General features: G+C 32.1%; 1 protein-coding gene across 3 annotated transcripts in view; it reads left to right on the top strand.

Annotated features, from left to right (window-relative positions):
* Window positions 1-23,466, top strand: part of LOC141451037 (uncharacterized) — a 479,252-nt gene extending 455,786 nt beyond the window's left edge. For 2 of the 3 annotated variants that reach the window (XM_074122053.1, XM_074122054.1), the window contains exons 4-5: window positions 7,685-7,984; window positions 14,347-23,466. In XM_074122053.1, the coding sequence (XP_073978154.1) occupies window positions 7,685-7,984; window positions 14,347-14,516 (470 nt within the window). In that variant the 3' untranslated portion in view covers window positions 14,517-23,466. The remainder of the gene's footprint in view (window positions 1-7,684; window positions 7,985-14,346) is intronic. The other variant, XM_074122055.1, reaches the window with a different exon arrangement.
* Window positions 23,467-23,848: the final 382 nt, after the last annotated feature.

Raw genomic sequence — 23,848 nt, 5'->3', positions numbered from 1 at the left:
CTATCGACTTAAGCACATAACTGTTGGTGGAGAAAATAATGTCTTCGTAGCGAAATGGTGCATCTAAATACCTGTATATATCGTCAAACATTCGTTTCCTTTCTACCACATAACGTGGACATATCATTATTATATGTTTGAAATCTTCCTCCTCATTGCAATCTACGCAAAGAGGAGAGGACCTTTTGTTGATCCTGTGTAGATACGATCCGCACACCGCGTGGTTCGCTCTCAGCCTGCTTATTGTCGTAACAACCCATTTATTAGTGACAGTTCCCTTAAACCATGGTTGTCTAGGTAACTGATCTGCCATAGTTTTATAGAATCTACCTTTATCACCATTATTGTAATCTGTCTGCCATTTTTGTAGTGCTGCTTTTGCAATTATACCCTTGATATCGGTGTGTGGTAATTTATAATTAGCCATTTCCCCACTATTGGTGGCTTCCTTTGCAAGTGTATCAACAATTTCATTCTCTTTTATACCACAATGACCTCTTACCCACAAAAAATTAATGCAGACTCCCTTCTCTTTAAAAATGGCAATAGTTTCTACAATCTCTGCGATAATGTGATTCATTCCTGCAGACTGGTTGTGTATAGTTAATAATTAATTTAGTTATAATTTAGTTAATAATTAATTTAGTTATAATTTAGTTAATAATTAATTTAGTTATAATTTAGTTAATAATTAATTTAGTTATAATTTAGTTAATAATTAATTTAGTTATAATTTAGTTAATAATTAATTTAGTTATAATTTAGTTAATAATTAATTTAGTTATAATTTAGTTAATAATTAATTTAGTTATAATTTAGTTAATAATTAATTTAGTTATAATTTAGTTAATAATTAATTTAGTTATAATTTAGTTATAATTTAGTTAATAATTAATTTAGTTATAATTTAGTTAATAATTAATTTAGTTTATTTAATAATTAATTAATTTAGTTTATTTAATAATTAATTTAGTTTATTTAATAATTAATTTAGTTTATTTAATAATTAATTTAGTTTATTTAATAATTAATTTAGTTTATTTAATAATTAATTTAGTTTATTTAATAATTAATTTAGTTTATTTAATAATTAATTTAGTTTATTTAATAATTAATTTAGTTTATTTAATAATTAATTTAGTTTATTTAATAATTAATTTAGTTTATAATTATACAGGGTGATCCATTTAAAACGCACCAATCGCAAATAACTTTTTAGGAAAGCGGAATTTCGAAAAAACCCACGAAGTAAACTATATGTTTTTTTTGTTTAGTTTTCAAATTTTCCACCCGCGATGTTGTATCTTCATTTTTGGGGGAGTTGCGGCCAAAAACCCGATTGGGGTTTCATAAGGACCAATGGTTTTGACAATGATTATGAAAATTACATAAAAAACTGTGAAAAATAACGTTAACCCCGTTTCGATATTCTTAATATTAGTTGAGAAATTTAAGATCAAAGTTACAATTTTATCTATTTGTGAACGGTTTTCAATATTAATTTTCCTCCAGAAATACACGTTTTTGGAGGTAATATGACTGCGAAAAATGTTATTTGTGACGCTAAAAACAAAAATAATAGTAATTGAAGATTTTAAAACATGTAGTGTAATGTAATGGTTGTTGGTGAATCAGGATAAATTTGTTTTATCATCAAATAAAAGCAATCATCACATCATTTTAATGCACCTAGTTTGCAAGACTTCTTGACCTATGATTACGGTAAGAATATCTAGTCAGGGAGAGGCGAGTGTTGGTCTAGTGGTCATGAGCGTGGTTTTGTAAGTGGGAGATCCCCAGTTCGAATCCCGCGGGTGCAGTCATTCACAATACTTAATACATCGTAACACTTTTTTAAATAAAATGTAGTCAAACGTGGGATTCGAACTGGGGAACTCCCACTTAAAAAGCCACGCTCTTGATCACTAGACCAAGACCCTGGTAAGATATTCTTATCGTAATCATAGGTCAAGTAGTCCTGCATACGGGGTACATTAACATGATGTGATGGTTGCTTTTATTAGATGATAAAACAAATTTATCCTGATAACCCTCAACCATAATATTATACTACATGTTTTAAAATCTTTAATTATTACTATTTTTTTACATTTCTACACCAAAAACAGTTTTTGCAGTCAGAGGACCTCCCAAAACGTGTATTTCTGGTGGAAAATTAATATTGAAAACCGTTCGCGAATAGATAAAATTGTAACTTTGATCTTAAATATCTCGACTAATATTAGGGATATCAAAACGGAATTAACGTCATTTTCCACAGTTTTTTATGTAGTTTTCATAATCATTGTCAAAACCAGTGGTCCTTATGAAACACCAATCAGGTTTTTGGCTGTAACTCCGCAAAAAATGAAGATACAGCATCGGGGGTGGAAAATTTAAAAACTAAACAAAAAAAAACATATAATTTACTTCGTGGGTTTTTTCGAAATTCCGCTTTCCAAAAAAGTTATTAGCGATTGGTGCGTTTTAAATGGATCACCCTGTATAATCTCAGGGATAAAAGAAAATTGTTAATTAGTAGTATAATTGCCTAGAGCTAAGTGTGAGTGTTCACAATAGGTTGACAGTGCATTAACGAAAACCTGCTCTGCATGAACTTCTCTGGATGACAAAATTCCTTCTTGTATTAGTAAGAGAAAGGAAACAATGGGAAGAAATAAATAAATGTAAACATATATAAACTGATTTAGTGTAAAGGTTGAGTGATAGGCAGAAGGTGTAAATGTGGTTTATTTTAAAGAGTTATACAGACAATAAACGAAAACTTTTTGAATTAGTAACAAACACATGTTGTGTTTATTGTCTAGGGATTGGCCAGCCTTTTCTATGCTCTACATTTATTATTTACCTTTCTCGATTACAATGTTACACTTTGTTACTACACGTAACAACCAGTTTATATTCCTCGCTTCACTGATTTATTATATACATTTGAAGATTTTATTTAACTTTTTTTTGATAACAATGTTCAAACAATAATAACTGTTAAATTCTAGTAGAACTTAAGTACTCATAAAAAAATAAAATGTGTTAAAATGAAATCTTTTAACGAAAAAAAAAAAACTTCATTAACAAAAAGTTAACCCAAAACATTTTCTACAAAGCAGTGGCGTTAAAAGTTAATTCTGTTATTATTCTTCTCGACAAAGTCTGAGGAGCAAGGCGGTTCTTGCATAAACGTTATTAAACAAGTGTTTTCAAATGGGCATCTTGTAATATAGAGCAAACTTTTTAACCCAAAAGGGCCACTTGAAGTTTTTTTTTTTAAAAGTGTTGACGGAAAAAATATATTCTTTAGTTTTATTGAAGTATGTTTTATAGAAGACTAGATATTCTTTTTACTGAAAATATTTCACAGATAAATTGGACATTTATTTCACCTTTGAGCGACCCACACAACTGTCGTGTCGTTCTGAAGAGGAATTGTTTCAATTCAATAGATGTTTCGCACTATTTATTGATTTTAAGAAAAATATTATGGGATTTCCAAATGTGATTAGCCTAAATATTATTTAGTAATGTAGTTAATGAGTTGGATTGTTCCAATACTCTCCAATACGGTCCAATTTGCTATCATATGGAGACAATCCAAAAAACCTAATGATAACAAATTCGGGGGATACAGTTTGGCATTATAGTTTCGAATCTATCGTCTACATCCAAAATTAAATTAGACCACTGGATAGCTAAAGGATCAAAGAATTCATTACGATAAGCAAGGGCTGTGACGCCTCGTGCGCAGTGGAGGGGGAAGCGCCGCCATTTTGAGATCATTTTGCTGTGTATCGAGATTTGCAATTAGTATAACTTTTGACTCGGAGAAGCTACGATGTTCGTTTAAGTTTTAAACGTCAGCTGTCGTCACAAACTATCGATTGTATATAAAACATTAGTGTAAAATAGTGACAGTGAATATAATAAGGTGTTAGAATAAAAAAATATTATCAAAAATATATAATGTCGGCCTATACGCGTCGAAAAGCCAAAACCAAATATAGAGATCGTATACGGTTGGAAAGGGCTTCTCAAGAACAGTAGAATGGTAATAATAAAACACCATATGACCGAGTCAAGCTGTGCTGGGAACGTAAAAGAAGAAGACATCTCTACCGATTCCATCATCAACCGATCTGTTATTTGGCAATCAGCGAAACTTGGATGGAAAATTCCATGCCAGTGAATGTGTCTGGCTTTGATCTGAGATCATATTGTAATACCGGTAAGAACAGACAAATTGCAACTACATCATCGGTAGCGGTATCATCATCATCAAGTCGCAAAGCCGGTGGAGTCGCCATATATCGCAACATCAATAGCTTCACAGATTGTAATAGAGTTTTCAATGACATTTCGGAAATTTATTTGGAAATGAAAGACGTAAAAGCTGGTGATGTCTGTCTAGTAAACGAAAAAGGCTAATGGCATCTTCAAATTCGTACTCGGGTGTGTGTATATCCATCCGGGCACAGCGTGATCAGAAATTAAACTCTTTATGTTACGATCGTTGTTAAAATATGCCAAAAACATCTCTAAAATTATACCCGATTAAGAGCCTGATCTTACTACACCAATTATGATAGTTGGAGACTTTAATGTTTAATGGGAACGTAAAAGAATGAATCCGGCCGAGCGGATCAACGACGGTGTCAGTACATCAGCAGCTGGGGCGGTAGAAATTATGCAAGTGGATGATGAAATCGCTTCTACATCGACAACGGACTGTATAGGCATAGATTGTGTTCGATCGTCGATTATGAACACCCATTTTCGTATCAATCTATATGTAATATGTAATAGAAATCTAGATGTATCTTGTATGCCATTTGTGTCGTACTTTTCGTATCACAGACCTATAATTAATAAAGTTATATTGTAACACAGTTAATATTTGTTTCCTTGATTTCATCTTAAATACATAAATAAAAATATTTTATATAAAAAATATAACCCGTTACGTAAACGTATTCACGTACAACACACGGTTGGGTCCATGACACAGACACAGTTCTTTTTGTTTTAGTTTTTCTCCAGAATATTACACGGTACATCAAGTACACAATGGCTTGGTATTTTAGTTTTAAAACGTTATTACTTTATTGAAAACTGCTTTAGATTAATAACTAACTTTAGTAAAATAAGGAAGCTAGAGATTATGTTAGTCCTTTTTTTTAATCATTTTAAACTGGATCTCGGTAAAAAAAAAAAATTATGCACTGTAATAAATAGAAGAATTTACAGAAAGGTTATGGCTGATGGCGAGAAAGGCAAAGGAAACATTCTTCTGCCCTTAATTGCTAAAAATAAAAGTTTCACCCTATGTTAGCCGGAGTAATATTACATAAAAAAGAGAAGAAGGACTAGAGAAGAGAACGTTACAGAATTACATGTAATTGATTCAATTACAGTCACCTTGCCAAATTCGATTGGAAGTTTACTTCAGTATCGATTGGTAGGAAAGCTATTTGGTGCTCACGGTAAATACGGCTCTAACAAATTGTGTATATAGATATATCTGTATATATTCCGTTCTCCTCTCTTGAAATTCCCTCTAGTTTTTAAAGGTCCTTTTATTCTATTTTTTCCCCTCTCTTTCTTTCCAATCTTTTTTTTGTTACCAATTTTTGTTAGTTTATCTTGCCTGCTCGAGACGGCCTTCATAAACAATCAAAAAAGAAAAGAGGTAAGAAAAATAAAGAAAACTAAAAAGGAGAAAGGAGAAAGTTTATTGGATGAAATCAAGGAGCATTGCTCTCGTCGCTGATGGATGGATGGCTTTAAGCAAATAAATAAGTCCAAAATATGATCAAACTTTCCTACTCTCGATATACATCTATATTTTTTTTACTTTCTTTTATTTTCAATTTGGTTATCTTTCATAAGTATTCATTTCTCCTTTCCTTGGTAAATTGTAATAAAATCCAATCAAAACCAATTTTATAACCTTTCGACCATCTAATACAGGTAGGGTTGCCAACTCTATAAAGTTCCAAAAAAGGACACCCAAAAAAAAATTGGGTACATTCAGGGCCGTCGACAGCATTTTGGGAATATACGACGGTGGTTTGAAAAGTTCTCTGAATCACCGCTAGATGTCTGTGCTAGAGCAACGAGGTTCCCGCGCAATAATCACACATCCTTTGTGAGTGAACACGTGGCGCGTCAGTGCTCTTGCTGCAGGAGAGTGGTAGTGACGACTCTTTGTTGTTGTTCCCGCTTAGTGATTTGTGACAATGGAAAAAACTGAGATTCGAGCAGTGATTAAGTACTTTGTAAAGAAAGGTATGAAAGCATAGGAAATTCATGCCGACTTTCAGAACACACTGGGGGACTCTGCTCCTTCATATTCAACTGTTGCCAAGTGTACCAGCGAGTTTAAATTTGGTCGAGAGAGCTTAGATGATGAGCCGCGTAGTGGACGGCCAAAAAGTGCTACGACCCCAGAATTTATCGCAAAAGTGCATAAAAAGGTCATGGAGGATCGTCGACTGAAAGTGCGAGAGATTGCTGAAGCTGTAGGGATGTCATCTGAACGGGTATATCACATTTTAACCGAAGAATCGGGAATGAAAAAAATTATCCGCAAGATGGGTGCCGCGGCTCTTGACATTGGACCATAAACGTACCAGTTTGGAAATGTCCGAACAAAGTCTGGCCCGTTTTCAGCGCAACCAACAAGATGTTTTGCGCCGGTTTGTGACTACAGATGAAACTTGGGTCCACTACTATACCCCAGAGACAAAACAGCAGTCAAAGCAGTGGAAACATTCTGATCCACACCACCGCCAAAGAAAGCAAAGGCAGTACGTTCGGCCGGAAAGGTCATGGCCTCAGTTTTCTGGGATGCAAAAGGCATTCTGCTGATAGATTATCTTCCTACTGGCCAAACAATTACGGGGCAATACTATGCAAACCTCCTAGACCAACAACAGGAAAAGATACGCGAAAAAAGGCCTGGTTTGGCAAGGAAAAAGTAATCTTTCATCAGGACAACGCCCGCCCGCATACAAGTGTTATTGCCATGGCAAAACTTCATGAACTGAGGTACGAATTGTTGCCACATCCACCTTATTCACTTGATTTGGCACCATCAGACTTTCATCTCTTCCCCAAGCTGAAAATTTTCCTCGGTGGACAGAGATTTCCTACAATGGAAGAACTGACAGCCGAATTGGAGAGGTATTTTACAGGCCTGGAGGAATCTCATTTTCGAGATGGGATCAAGTTACATCAATAACCTGTTGACCTACTTAGTTCAGTTAGAACCCCACATTAATCTTTCGGTTTTTTTTTTTTTTTTAGAATTCACAGCCTTCATAAAAGAACTTTTAGAATCCTCCGTTTTGTAGAATCCTCGTGCCTTGCGTGACTGCAATATTGTCGTTGCGAATACTATGAATAACTAATTACCAAACCATGGCGGATTTTGTTCGCAACATGCTATTGGGATTCTTCACCATTGGCATTTAAAAGTGTGTTTATAAACATTGAACCTGGTTACTGAATATGTATTTACATTTACAATAACTGTAGAACCTGCTTGGTCTTACAATTTTTGCCTCAAATGCTTTTCTTTTTTGTGAATTAATCAGGTAAAATAATTAATTCTGTAAAAACAGTTCTCACTCAAAAATAATAATCTTGTTTTTGTTTTGCTTTGTTTCAGTACCAAAAGTAGAGATCCTTGGAGAGACGGACATCTACGTGAAAGCAGGAAGTACAGTAAATTTGAAATGTGTGATCACACAAAGTTTGGAAGAACCAGCGTACATCTTTTGGTACCATGATGGCCAAAGAGTACTTGATTATGATCGTAAAGTCTTGGATATCAAGGCGGAGAGAGTAGGTGCTGATACTACAGTTGGTACCTTAATTATTTATGAAGCAAAACGAGATAATTCTGGCAATTATACCTGCCATCCTTCAAACTTAGACTCATCAAGCGTAATGCTACATGTTCTTAACGGTAAAATCTTATACATTATTTTGTTATTTAATTTACAGCTAAAAGAACCTCTTTTTTGTTGTAATTGACTGTATTCTGCGACCTTTAAAATTGTGGCCCTTTACTGGTGTCAGGCGAGTCCCTCCAGTCAAAGTTATTGGATAAATCTCAGGGTCTAAGAGAGTTCTAGACAGGTTACATCCTCCTCCAGCTCCCTTCAATAATGCCAACTTAATCAGAAGATGTAATGAATTTTTTTTTTTATCTCCCATTCATATCGGTTCACGGTCAGTAATTTTAAAATATTGCTAAACCACTTTAAAGATCAGGATGCACTTTATTTTTGCGTAGAGTCACCCTAACACTAATCATCCTACAAAATAGTATCAAAAAATCGGATTATGATTTTTCAGATTTATTAATCATTTTAGAGGGGGCCTTACCAAACGTTGGGTTAATTCAGTATGCTAAATCAGTAAGGGTGCGTTCCACTAAGCGCTCTCAACGATCACGCTCACGACCGCGGTTTTGCCCGTTCCACTTGCTTGCGAGTGTTACAATCGAAAACCCAAGTGGAATGGACTATGAGCGTTTTAGCTGTTCATGTAAACATTACAAATGGCGACTTCGAAAATAAGTCAGAAGCTTGAAGAGGTTGTTTTTTTAATTTTAACCCCGTTTATATGCATTTATAATAAACTTTAATAATTATTGGTAAAGTTGACTTATATTAAAAATATATATATAATTCAATTTTTATATTACATTTTCGTGAAGTATTTATAAAATTTACGTTTAAATAAAATTAAAATGTCTTTTGTGGCAACAGTAGGATACTTATTAATGCAACGTAATAATGCTTTAGAAAGTTCTTCATCTAGTTCCGATGAAAAGTGGAATGCAATTTTACAAAATCGCAATAGTGAAAAGCGAAAACTTAGGCCACGGATTATTAACTATCAAAGTGTAATTGGTCGTTATTCAGTGATTTAGTGTGTAAAGGGATAAGTAATTTTTCATTTTATTATTTTTTTTTTAGACTTTCGAGAAACACATTCAATTATTTACATGAGATAATACTTTCATTTACCTGATATAATTTTTTCGGTCGCCATCTTTGCTTTTAAGAATTGCGCCAAATTTCTGAACGCCCACTTCGAGCCAGCTCTTTAGGTGGGGCGTTGTGAGCTTCGCGTGAGCGAAAATAATGACGTCATTAGTGACGTTTTCGCCACGACCACAACGACCGCGGTCGTCAAGTGGAACGGCTGAAGGTACATTTTGATCGTTGTGAGCGCTTAGTGGAACGCACCCTACTCGTAAGTGTAGTGCAAGCTAGAAACACAAGTGAAGTCAAAATCTCTGCACCAAAGTAATTAATCTACCTCTAATAATGGATTCAAAAGTCCGAAACCGGTCAGGGATGCAATAAACATACTTGCTACTACAGATAAATTAACACTGCTGACCTAATCACGTTTTCCATGGTGGAGAAATTATGTATTAATTAATTTGAAGTAGCAATATTTGAAATTTGTTTGTGACTATTTTGCGTCAATTAAGGAGAAAAAAAGTCAAAGTCATTCAATTATAATAAAACAATATCGAATTATTACCCACAAACCAGTTTCAATATTAATTAAAGAATTACATAGGTACTATCAGTTAGTATCGATTTGAATTAGTGAGTATTCGATAAAGTTGCTATTATGGGAAGGAAACTTATTGGAAACTAATTAACTTAAACCGAAACCATGCTATCTGTTAGTTACATCAGTTCTAATCACAAGAACGTGATAGGGAAGGTTGGAAACTAAACTGTAAGTCTGTATGTACTGAACTGATATTTCTAAATAATTTTATTTTGTTTAAATTGAATTGCTAGCTAGCACTACATACACGAATGGACAATCATTTTTAGCTTTTATCTTGAAATAATATATGTAATATATATAAATTTCAATCAGAGCTTGCGAGTGAAATAATGCGATCAAAGCTTATTATCCAAATTAATTTTAATTTGTTTTCCAGTCGCATGGTCATCTCCAATACATTTTTCTGTAGGAAATATATTTCCACAGAATATCTATCACGTTTTTAATTTTATTTTTAATGTTTAAAAAAAAAAAATTAATTTGTCTTTGTCGTGGCAATTTTGCTAATAGCCTTTCAATTTCAATGTTTTATTTCAATTCATTGAGTTGCAATATCTTGCATCAATTCAAACAGATCAGGGAGTGGGCAAAGTGCGACCGCTTGCGGCACTTTTAATATTTTACTGCGGCCCGCAACATAAAACGTCAAATAATAAAAATTTAAATCATGAAAGATTTCAAACTTGATGTTAATAAAGTTTGGTAATTTTCCCTCGTACATACTTTCATTTACCTGATATAATTTTTTCGGTCGCCATCTTTGCTTTTAAGAATTTTTTTTTTTTTTATTATCCTTTTAATGAAATTTACACCTGTACCTACAGGTACAATAGGTAAATGCGATGAAAGTATGTCAATAGCGTGGCATACGTGAATGACGGTCATCCATTGATGGCCGCCGTTAGTCACCCAGTTGGTCACGGGGCCAACGGCGCCTCAGCCGTCTTCGAGGATTGGAGGGTAGCGTAGTTGTAGACAGGTTTGCAGCTAAAGGGTTGGGATGCAGTGAGAGTTTTTGGTGAAAATTTTTGTATCGAATTTTGGCAAGTTCGGAGATAAGTGGAATTTGGAGATCTGTATGTATAGTGTGGTTGCTTACATAGAATGGAGCGTCTAGTATGCGGCGGAGAATTTTGGATCGCAGTGTTTGTAGTCTATTGAGGTTGGATTTTTTAGCTGTACCGTAAAGTTCGAGTCCGTAAGTCCATATTGGTGTGAGAAGGGCTGTATAGAGTCGTCGTTTGTTCTGTAGTGAGAGTTTTGAGCGTTTGTCGAGTAGCCTGGCTAGAAGTTTGTATCGTTTGTTTAGTTCGGTACGTTTAAGTCTCGTATGGGGGTTCCAGGTAAGTCTCTTGTCTAGGTACATTCCAAGGTACCGCACATGGTCGGCTGGTGGGATAGGTGTGTGATGTAAGAAGACAGGTGGCGGAGTTTGACGTTTGAGTGTGAAGACTATGTATTTAGATTTAGTTGGGTTAATTTTTATACGCCAGTTTTCTAACCAAGGTTCTATTGAGTGAAGGTGGGACTGTAGTGAGCGTACTGCGAGGATAGGGTCAGAGTGTGTGGAGAGAATGGCAGTGTCGTCAGCGAAGGTGTAAATAGAGGTATTAAGGTTAGAAGGTAAGTCGGCAGTGTAGATTGTGTAAAGAAGAGGAGCTAAGACACTTCCCTGTGGCACACCAGCAAGGACGGGATAGATGGAAGAGTGAGTAGTGCCTTGAAGAACTTGAAAGAATCTGTCAGAGAGGTAAGAGCTGAGTATGAGGTAATAAGTGCTAGGAAGGATGTGTTTTAGTTTCCACAGTAGACCTTCGTGCCAGACTCGGTCAAAGGCTTGCGAAACATCGAGGAATACTCCAGCGCAGTACTGTTTTCGCTCGAGTGAAGAAGCGATGGTGTCTACAACACGATGGGCCTGCTGGATCGTCGAGTGGCAGCTTCTGAAACCAAACTGATGGTCCGGTATAATTTCGAGAGATTCTGTAATTTCGTAGAGGCGTGGTAACAGAAGTCTCTCGAATATTTTGCCCAAGAGAGGCAGTAGGCTTATCGGTCGATAGGAAGAAGGTAGTTGAGTCGGTTTGTTGGGCTTGGGTATCATTCGAACTGTAGAAAATTTCCAGAGTATAGGGTAGTAAGTAGTTCTGAGAATAGAGTTGTAAATGGTAGTGAGGAAGACTATTGCTTTTTTGGGTAGTTGGAGTAGGATGTTGGCAGTAATTAGATCGTAACCAGGGCTCTTTTTTTTATTGAGATTAATAATGACTTGCTTGACTTGGGAGGGTGTGAACGGTTTTGGAGGCATAGAAAGAGGTAAAGGTATGTCTAAGTCCCTAATAACGTCTTGAGTATGTTGTGAGTTGAGAACGTCAGGATGCGGAATGAAGACAGTTGAAAGGTGCGTTGCAAATAGCTCAGCTTTTTCCGAGTCACATTTAGCCCAGGAACCGTCAGTAGTACGAAGAGAAGAGGAGGTAGGTTGAAATTTTAGAATACGTCTAGTGGCAGCCCAAAGGGAGTTGTCTTCAGTAGTCAGAGATTTGGTATATTCGGTGTATTGTTTGTTGTAGTATTTACGGAGTTCTCTTTTAAGTTGGTTTGTCAGGTGATTAAGTTGTTGTTTATGAGATGGGTATTTTGTACGTTGCCAGAGAGATCTCGTTCGTCGTTTGTTAGTTATGAGTGTGCGCAAATAGAGGGGTAAGTTATAAGGTATGCGAGCAGGTTTTTTAGCGGTGCAGTTAGTCGTCGCTTGCCAGATACTCTGCTGGATGGCGGCAGTGAAGTGATCAACGGTATTGTCTCATTCTTGGGGTGTTTTGAGAGGTATTTTGAGGTCAATTTTCTTCTCAAGTAAGTCTCTGAAGAAGTCCCAGTCTAAAGGTCCGTTTATTAGCGTTGGTTTTGGTGGTCTAAGTTTGTGGTGGATGTCTATTGTGAGGATGACTGGACTATGATCAGAGGAGAGTTCATTTAAGGTGAATGAGTGAGTATGAAATGATGAGATGTTAGAGCTTGACTTTTTCATCTGCTTTTAAGAATTGCGCCAAATTTCTGAACGCCCACTTCGAGCCAGCTCTTTAGGTGGGACGTTGTGAGCTTCGCGTGAGCGAAAATAATGACGTCATTAGTGACGTTTTCGCCACGACCACAACGACCGCGCTCGTCAAGTGGAACGGCTGAAGGTACATTATTTAATTTATTGTCTCAGTATTCAAATCTTATATTTGAAATCCGCGCTCTTTCTTTGTATGATGGCGTGACTTTTAGTACGCCACTTTGACAACAGACAGAGCGTGTTCTCGCCGTCGAAGCTACGGATTAGTTATTTATTTTATGGTGTAACAGTTGATGTATAAATGTGAATGCAATCGCGTTATTTTTATTTCGTCTGGCTTTTTAATTTTAGAAAAAATGATGAAGATATGAAACAATTTCATAAAAGTTACCTGCGGCTCTCGGTAATAAACCAATAACCATTTTTGGCCCTTTACAGAAAAAGTGGGTCCACCACTGTTATAGATAATACCACTGATTAATTTAAGGTGATTAACTCATATTAATCTTTACTTTTTTTTCACTACATATAAGAAGAAAGATAAATTTTTGAAGTGCTCTAAATAAAAGAAATTTTTTGGATACTTTGTGTCTGTGCTTTTTTTACAGAATTTAAAAATATTTGTGGCATTAATATGGCGAGGTTTGCTTTTTTAATATGCCACATCAAAGTACGAATCTATAACCTGAAATCTAATAAAGGGAGTTAAGATAAAAGTTTTTCTCTTCCTCTCTCGAAACTTCAATTTATTTCCTAAAATTTGACTTATTAACGGTTCACTTGAAACTACAAAACCTTGGTACCAATCTTTATTTTTTTTTAATTTATTTTAGCATTACCTTAGGAGAGGGTACTTCGAACATCATGCCTAAAAAGTCCGCAAAGATGTATTTTATTGTACTATAGGATTTGATTTCCGGTTTCGGTCTAGGATTTTATTTCCGTGATTACTAATACGAGTACCCTAGAACAGAGGTCGGCAACCTATTTTAAGTAGAGAGCAATTTTTCCTTAAATAATTTAAATAATTCTTACCTAGAGCCGCAAGGATAATGTAAAAAACTCTGTAGTTTATTTGTATTCACAAATTATTATTTTATGATACCAAATAACATTTAAATGTTTTATATATTTATTTTCACACATTGCAAAGTAAATAAACAAATAAATGATAACTAAACGAATGAAAAGGCGGCAGTCTTACAATATAAATTAAGTACTTTATTTTGATATTGCACAATTCTATTCAATTTCGAACCTATCACATTTAAAATTATTTTTGAAAAAATACCTTTAAGAAATGGTATTCATTTCATTTTTACAATAAATTTAAAATGTGCAATATATTTCGGGCAGGCTGAAGAGCCACACAATTTGGATAAAAGAGCCGCGGGTTGCCGACCCCTGCCCTGATAATGCAGCTCCGTCCACAAATTGGTAGTTGGTCATATGCCTATCTGAAGAAATAGGCATTATTAACTAGATATTGTACATCATTTTTAACAATGTTGAGGAGATTGGGTATCGGAAATAACATGACCTAAAGTTTGTTAAAACCCTAATAAAAATAAAAAATAAATTAATATATTTTATACATATAACATAGTTCTGTATAATTAAGTATATAAAGATCAGTTCAGATTAGTGTGTGAATTATTTTGTGCCAGGAGAGCATCCGGCTGCAATGCAGCGAGGAAAGAATTCAGCATCCCCTATACCAGGCAGATGGTGGGGTCCACTGTCGGCTGGGCTTGGTCTGAGCGCCTGTTTTCCGCCAAGAACCGCCACAGCAGCTGTAATAGCCATCGGCATAATTGGGCATTTGGTCTTCACATGAGTAGATGGCGCCAGTATACATTATATACAAACAAATTTTTACACTTGCTCATACATAGACTGAGAGTGTTACCAAATTAAGAGAATCAAAATATTTAAAAAAGATGAAATAAAAATTAAAAAAAATTAGTTTTGTTTATTTTAAAATTATTAAGTTCCTGTAACATGCAATATAATTGAAAATTTTATATCCATATTTAATAAAATAATTTATTTAACTGTTAAAATCTTTTATCGTTACCTTAATTTCTGTAAAACTAGGAAAACATTTTTAATTTATTTATTTCAATTTAAGATTATTTATTTGTATAATATTGTATAATGATATTACTATAGCTGATTTTGCGTGATACAGGATGGTAAAATATGTTCGCAAGGGTAATGCTGAGACATGTAAACTAATATATATATATTACAATAAAGCTAGGCTAGTATTCATTCATAAAAAGAGATTTAAAACAATAATAATAAAAAAAAATTTAAGAAGCAAGAGATAAAACTTCCAAGGAAAGTAACTAATTTGTATATTTTTCGTGTCACACAGTCCAGAGATGCTGTGGCAAATAAGAAATATGTTTTCACTATATATAACACATTTAAATTATAAATAATATTATATATACACACACATATATATATAATGCATATATATATATATATGAATATGTATATGGATGGACCTTCGACACTTCCAACGTTAGACATAAGCCCTTCATTTTTGATGAAAATAAAGATTTAAAAAAGGAATGAAGAAGCTGAGATTGTGTATATACATTTTAATATTATAAAAATTAATAAAAATAAAAAAAATTAATAAAAAAAAAACTAAAAAAATCCTATAAAAACGTTAATGTATGAAAAGATAATTTAGAAATGTTTTATACTATATTTAAATAGTTTTCGATCATCAATTTACCTTACCTATATTCCAATCCTTCCACCCTGCCATTTTAAAATAAATTAATAATGAAAAAATATATATGGAAAATTAAACAACAGGTAAACAAGTGAACCTAAATGTAATTAAAATTAAGCAGCTATTGATGTTCTTCGCAAATATTACTTTCAAATCTTTCAAAGTTGATATTATATATATATATTTTTGTGTCTCATTTATAATTATGTATGTATAAATAATACTATGTACTGTACTTACATACAAGGTCACCCAGTCTTAAACCATGCAGCAGTTTTTCTATTATTTGAAACAAGAGGTACCAGATTTAATTTGTATTTTCCTTTCTTAGAAAGAAAGATGAGGAATCTATGACAGCAGGACCATTTTTCTAAATGAAAAATGTATATTCAATCTACTTTTGTTTCTTCTGTTTTAGTAATCTGGTTCTAAGATGCTATACGTTGGATCCGTCAGTGTATTTAGAATTAATCCACTCTTCAACAATCAAGTTGAACAAGTCCACATTTTGATCAAGTTCAGGGAATTAGGGTTCTCGGTAATCTCTCGCAAATGGACAGAACAATTTTTTTTTTTTTTTTTAATTAAATTCTGTTGAGAATTAAGTGAAAAATATATTTTACATTGAATAACTAAAGTAATTTTAATACTCTTCTCGACTTTGCAATTTGATAATAAAGACAATGTCTCTGATAATAAAGACAATGTCTCTGATAATAAAGACAATGTCTCTGATAATAAAGACAATGTCTCTGATAATAAAGACAATGTCTCTGATAATAAAGACAATGTCTCTGATAATAAAGACAATGTCTCTGATAATAAAGACAATGTCTCTGATAATAAAGACAATGTCTCTGATAATAAAATTAAGAAAATTTGATAAAATGATATTTGTATTGAAATAGTCAGGTAGGTGGGTGGCATGTGCATGAATTCCCACCAAAACTCAATTAAAATTAACATGCTAATGTAGTGATAGTTTCTATCAGAAAGAAAATAGTATTATTTTTCTGTTTCTGACTTTTACAAATTTTCTCAGAGTTTGTTTGAATTTGCATATCACACCTTCAGTCTATTCAAAGAAAACTGATTAATTTTACAGGCCGAATTATGTGCCTAATATTTAAGTGAAATGATTCCAAACAATCGACAATCTTATTCTACTCATTTATTCGTTCAGATTTTTTTTAATGTATTAATAATATTACTACTAAGCACAAATATTTTTATTTAACGACCTATATATGCTATAAAATACCTTAATTCCTTTGTGACAGTTTTAGAGTCTCCTCTTTCTTTTTATGATGAAATCAATGTGGATTATGTTTTCAACAATTATTTTAAAAAGTAAATGTCTTCAAATTTGAACCTTTATTATTATTTAATAATAGCTTTGTCATCTTTTAAAATTATTTGAAGATAATTTGTTTTATTTATTTTTTCTCAAGGATTTCCATTGTTTCGTGATTTCTTTCAACCTTAAAAGAAACCCCAAACTCTCGCATAATCCCTTGCCGATCTTTCGACAATCCATATCTGCTCTCTTCCACATACCCATTTTTCATCAGGATTATCATCTTATAAGCTTGGCTCCAGTATGTTTCTCTCCACTATCATCCTCTTTCATAAAGCTAAGTTTTTACATTATTCACGCCTCAAACACCTTGCTATCACCTTTAAAGTCTTCTGAATCGACAAGTTCCTAGCGATTCTTTTGTTTAATACTGAACTTTCTCCATAACATGGTGTAATAATTTTAAAAATTGTTATAAACAGGTTGTGCGTAATTCGTTTCTGTTGGAGAGCACCAAATTATTAAACTTTTTTTTTTTCTTTTCCGAAATTTGCCACTTTTCACAAGATCCATTCGTTTAATGTGTTTGTAATAAATGCTCCGTCTTATCGAAATTTATCCAATAAACTTCCTCAGGGTAAAGGCAGCATCAAATCTATCTTTTACAATAATGGTCTGGGTCCTCAGCCAGTAGTTTATAGAAATATGCTGGTTCTTTGCAATCTTAAATAACAATCCCTCACAATTTTTATTTATTTATTTTATTTTCTCACTACAGCTTCATAGTATTTTGTTTCAAGAGGGATGGCCACATTCAATGTTCCGATGCAGTCCTTTAGATGTGAATGCCTATAAGTAGTCTAAAGACTATTTTGATTATGCGATTGAAATTGTCACACATTTCCCTAAAGGTTTGTTGTTCACTGTTACCTCAATCATCAGGACTTCTTACAGAGGAGAGATTAGCTTATAGAGTTATTAAATAATAATAATAATCAAAAATATAACTTTTCAATTCATAATTGAATAATACTAAAAATTAAACGAAACCTAATTTAATTCTATTTACTTTCAAGAAAAACTGCTAAATTTATAGATGGGCCACCCAGTTGTATGTACATATTACATAATATATATTATATATACATATATAGTGTATATATATGTAGAGAAAAACCAAGTAATATAAATGTCATTAAAACTTATAATACTAATAATAATCATGCATATTTACACAGTGCTATCTGGGGAAATGTCACTTAGATAATTTTTATTTTTTGCTTTTGGTTTTTATTTAATTATTATTTTTTTAAAATACACTTTCACTGCATATAATGTATATGCATATGCATGTATATAAACGTATGTGCATATAGCGAAATCCTAATTAGGAAACATAAAACTGTTTTGGTTGTAAATACTGGTTGGATGATGTTTGTACTCAATCTTTCATGAAAAGTTACCCGTAAGATTTCTTAACATTTAAGTCACCTTGATACTTGACTTAATACCTGAATACTTAACACGATAGCTAATCGCAGCTGCGCTTACAAATCTAATAATTTTATTGTATGAAGAGCAAAATAAGGGTGATTTTATCTAAGAGTGGAAAATTAGTGTAATATAAAAATATATATATTCTTTTTAAATTGTCATGAAAAAAAGGACTTAAAAATTACTATATACTTTTTTTTTTGTATAGGCAACTGACAAAAAAATCATCTCCAATAGCAAGTTTTTTGAATTTTTTGCATTTAACGAGAAAGAGCTACTTCGAAAGACCATGAATTAAGAGTTAAAGCAATTTTCTTTCCTCTCGAAAAATAAAATGTAAGCTATTTGATGTATTCGCTGGAGATTAAGGCTCAAAACTTTGGAATGGGTAGCAGTTCGGCACAGCCATATATCCTTATGCCCATTCTAGATTGAGCCCACTGCCAATTTTCTTGGCAACAAAAGAAGAGAAAGCTGAGCCTAAAAAGAGAAAGACCCTTGCAATCCTTGAGTCTTCCTGCATGAATTCGATGAATAAGAATATCTATTGCAAAAGTTAGCAAACTGTAATAGCAAATTTTCTGCACATTTCTCAATCAAGTATTTGATTTGAATTATAAAGCACAGAAAAATGCAGATCTATAGTTCATACGCCTTCCTTAATCTAAATCTTCCCGTTTGAAGTCCGTTAACAACTATGGCATTTGGGTTGTGATAATTCTTAAGTTTTTAACCAAATTGTTATGTGAAGGTGCCTCTACAGGCAAGAATAAGATACTCTATTTCTTGGGATTAGACCAAGTATTTAAAAGCAGAAACTCTTGTATCTACCATTGAATATATATTGTATTTCAGGATAAATAATTTGCTAGAAGATTAAACTTTAATGAAACAAGATAGATTTAAAAAAGACCGAAATATAAGTGCGTGAAAATAAAGTAAACAATGCAGAGGACCTGGGTGATATATTTTCATCTAACACTAGAAAAATAGGGTGTCTCGATACCTAGGTTCCTACTCTACCAAAAAATGATTAAACAAATTAGTTTACCATAAAATAATGCAAAACTCTTCGCTCAGGCTGCCGCTCACTTCGATTGCATGAACTGTACGGCCTAAACAAAAATAAATAAATAAATCTACGAAAAATGAGTTGCTTGCTATTACAATTCTGAACCATTCCTTCATAATGATACTTTCGATCTCACATTAAAAGCCATGCGCTAATCCGAATTGAAATAATTCGAGAAATACTTAAAATCACCCAGATCTCTTGCTTTGCAGTTATGTGTTTTACTTTTTTCAAACTACCAAATTATGCTATCAAACGAATTCGTTCAAAAACCAATTCAAAGAAGAAGTGACCCTTAGAAATAAATAGAGCATTGTACAGCATGATATTGAATTAAAAGTTTGAGTCCTACCTTACTTCAACTAGTAGATTGTATGTAATCGTAATTTTTTATATTTTTTTTAGGTTCTCTCTTGTAGTTCTATTTAAACCAAACTAAGAAAATGTTTCCGAAAGTTTAAAAAGCCGCAGATTAAAAATAAATTTTTAGCTCGTAGTTTTAAACTATAATGTTGACTGCATTGAGTTGAAAAGTTTAATAAATTATTTTAAAAAATATATATATATATATATATATTTACGAGATAATATTGTATTATTTTAATTTTGTAAATACATTCTTAACAAAAAGATATAAAGTGTGACATTTGAGTGTCCTTTTTATGATTTTTTTTTTTTTTTTTTTTTTAAAGTAATAATTATGATAAAAATAGTAATTACATATTGAAATTGACTTATTGAAAATACTTTAAAAAATAATAATAATAAAGTTAAATTTATTGTTAAAAATAAATTCCTTGCCCTAAAAGAAGGAGTTTCCATATTTTTTATGTGAAGTACTGAACATAATTCTATTATTTTTACGGTCCCATGTAAGTTTTATACTGTTTTTCCATCCATAAATAAATTTGCTTATGGCTAATAATTTTCTGGAAAACATAAAATATAGTAATAAATTATTTAGTTAAAATTGTATAATTTATTTTTAATAGACGTCTATTTGATTTCCTTAATTGTTCAGATATTTGTGAAAAACGTATCCAAATCAACATTTTTAATTTTCTTCCTAATTGAAATTTGGAATAGAGGTGTCTTATAAAATAGCTGTAATGTACAGGTTAAGGCAAACATCATTTAGAACATAATATTAAATGCTTATATGGTATACTTAAACCTGTCGTTCTTTTCAGAGCATCAAATGAGTTCTTAGAGACTGTGATTTCTGTAAATCCCAGAAATTATTTGCAAAGATAAGAAAAACTTGTTTGAAAATAAGCTTAACTGGTTAATTTATTATTATTATTTTCTTCATGATTTAAGGTGCGTCAACATCTGAGGTGATTTTTTTTTTTAAATTATGTAAATTTATTCCTGCTATACATGGACAACGCAAAGCTTTACTGACCAATCCCCGTTCGCTTATCTCATACTTTCTGTGAATCGGAAGATACCAAAAATTGGTTTAGGACGTAGCCCTTAGTTCTTGGAAAACTCTTCTAAACTATCTTATTTACATACAAGCTGGCATAGCTTCTTAAAACCTTTGAATAATTTCCGTATTAAAAAATGGAGTTTAAAACTTAATAGAACATATCCATCAAAAGTTTCAAAACTGTTATCAAATTGTTATTAACCCTGCAGTTACAAAAAGCACCCCAACAATAACTCAAAAAAAGCTACAGGGGCGATACTTACTTCAAGGCAATGAGATTTGCTTAGGAGTTCTATTATATGCGTTTTATCTTGTTATGGCGAAGAGCTACGAGAAGCAAACTATTTAGAAAGAAAAGCGGTTACAAAGAAAAGAAATTTTACGTGTGATCTTCATCTCATCATTACCGACACATCTTCTTTATTGTTGTATTCTGGTCACTAATTTGATTGGGACTTTCCATCCCCCAATTTTCTAGCTTTTTCTGAGTCAAGTGTTAAAATACAATCTGATTTCTGATCCTTAACAAAAAAAAATTACTCATTTTAATCATTCTGATCATCAAAAGCACCTTCTCACTGCTTACGTTCTTTAATAATAATTGACAGATAGGGAACATAAACGGATAGTCCCTCATATAAAAGGCAGCGTATGAAAAATCAATCAGTTAATTCGATAGCTGAGAAAGATAATTTTATTTTCGTTCTTATATGAATGCCTAAATTTCCAGGGTATATTCACTAAGCCTCAGAATCTTGGATAATCTCACAACACTCCTGCCTACATTACCTTGTGCTGCGACCTTAAAACCTCTTTAGTGTTTACAATCTAGTTAAGAATAAGTGTCAGAACCATTCCCAGGTACCTTAATATAAATATAAATAGCTATGTATAAATTTATATATAAAGTATTTGAAACATATATTATTCACTGAAGAAAGGTGTTCCATTTCTAACCACCAAATAAACTATCTACAATGACTTTACCGATCTGCTTACAAGTGTAAATTTTACTCCATTTTAGTTAACTTTCCTCTGTAATCCGAAACAAAATAGTATTAATATGTCTTTCTATTTTTATTTCAGTTCGATTCCTTCAGATAGATCTTGAACAGTACATAAAATCAACATTCTTATTTCAAGATAGTTATATTTGGTTTAGGGTTCTTCCGTAATTCTTAATTTTATTCATTTACTTAGTTCACGAACTAAACCAATGAATGTGCTATTTCTGGCTAACTGTCATAACCAGTTTTTTTCCAAGTTCATAAAAAAACTAAAGGAGGTCAATATTCTTGGTTCAAGTCTTCCAATTAACAGCAATTGAAAAATTAATTTGCCAACTTTTTAAGTATTTAATTTATTTATAATATTATCATCTTACCATTCATCTTATTCCCGTTAAGTAACATACCATAACCAGTCTCTAACTTCATTTCACTTAGGAACCATTGATTTTTTAGCAAATTAAGTTTGCATCATTTATCCTCCTATTTTTCAGATAAGGATCACTAGATGTTCTACTCACAATTTTTCTTGGATGAATTAACTTCTCCTTTTGCATTTCTTTCCCTTTTTTTTGCTACTAGGTAAGATTATGAATTGAATTCGTTATTTCTGACAATTATATTGACGTACGATCACAATCTACAAAATTTTTTTATTAAAACATGTTTCCATTTTATTTGTTTACTAGGCTCAGCCTGCTTGCTCCATCGTAATCATTAGCCAATTCAAGAGCAAGAGTGTTTAATCCTAAAATTACAAATCAATTAATATTTTAAATACAACACAATCAAATGAATTTTGTCTCATCCTGTAAAGATTAAAACTAATGTATCAATCTCGAAAGACATCTGACATCTCTTTAAATCAAGGAAAACAAAATCTAAGGACTTGTCAAAAAAAACCAGTGATAATAGCAAAGGCACTATAGAAATGTGAAATAAAAGTAACTATAATTGTTATCTATTATGAATTTATTCCTTTCTGTGAATTATTGTACATAGATATCAATTATTATGTAATTAAGTAAAAAAAAATAATAATGAAACTATTTAAAAAAAAGTAAGATGAGTTTTATTTATCTAGATAAATCAAATTCTCTTCAAATAATGTGAGAACAATTATTTATTTATTTATTTTTATTATTTTTGTAAACATCTAATATGATAATGCAGGTTTGGTGTTTCTCATTCATTAATAGTTCTGTAAAGAACACAACAAAATTGTTTAGAAAAAATTAATGTAATAAAATGATTTTTTGAAGAAAGAAATCATAATTCTCTTAAAGCAACAAAGAGAATAAACTACTTGATTAATAAACATGATTTTTGTCTTTGTAATTATCAGCATACATTTGTGAATTCCAGCTGAAAAATAGTTTAAAATGTATAATTTTTTTAAATAAATTATTTTAATGAAATTAATAGATGTTCAAATAATCTATTAAATGATGAACATTATGACCGAGAAAAAAAGAGAAAACTGAAATTTCAGGATTTAAAAAAAAGAAATAAGTGGTGTCTATTATTAGATTTATATATTCCATAAAGATGATGATATAAATAGCGTGTTTGGATTTCTGTTTATTTAATAGTGTTCTTTGTTTACTGAAAGATAAGGAATCGTTGATATATTTCTGATGTATAAAGGAAACAAGAATTGGATTGTATGTTATATTGTTTTTGTTAACTATTATTTGCTATTTTAAAAACAATGGTCTTATTATCATAAATAACTGTTAGTTTTTTTATCTTTTATGTTTATTAACCTTTCTTTTTCTCTTATTTATTAATTTTTTTCCCTTTAATTTTGTAGGAGGTAGAATTAATTACAAGTGAGCATGTGTGCTCAGTCAAAACATAGAACCAATTTTGTTCAAATATTATTATTAATCTATCGTTTTATTGAGGTTTTTAAAATTTATACACGGTTTATTTGAGTTTGATCCAATACGTTTTTTCTAAAACTGTAATCTCTAGGCTTGCAATAATCGCTCGCTCCGAACAATAGAAATCACTATTTGGTGCAGAAATGAGATGTAAACCTGTGGAATGAGAGAGAGAAAAAAAAAACTGATTTAAGTTGCGGCTTAAGAATCTATGGCTTTTGAAAAAAAT

Source organism: Rhodnius prolixus, unplaced genomic scaffold (assembly GCF_049639745.1).
Source record: "Rhodnius prolixus isolate KJV_2025 unplaced genomic scaffold, Rpr scaffold_8, whole genome shotgun sequence".
NCBI lineage: Eukaryota > Metazoa > Arthropoda > Insecta > Hemiptera > Reduviidae > Rhodnius > Rhodnius prolixus.
Note: the sequence above shows the minus strand (reverse complement) of the source record. Positions and strands in the feature narration are given on the sequence as shown.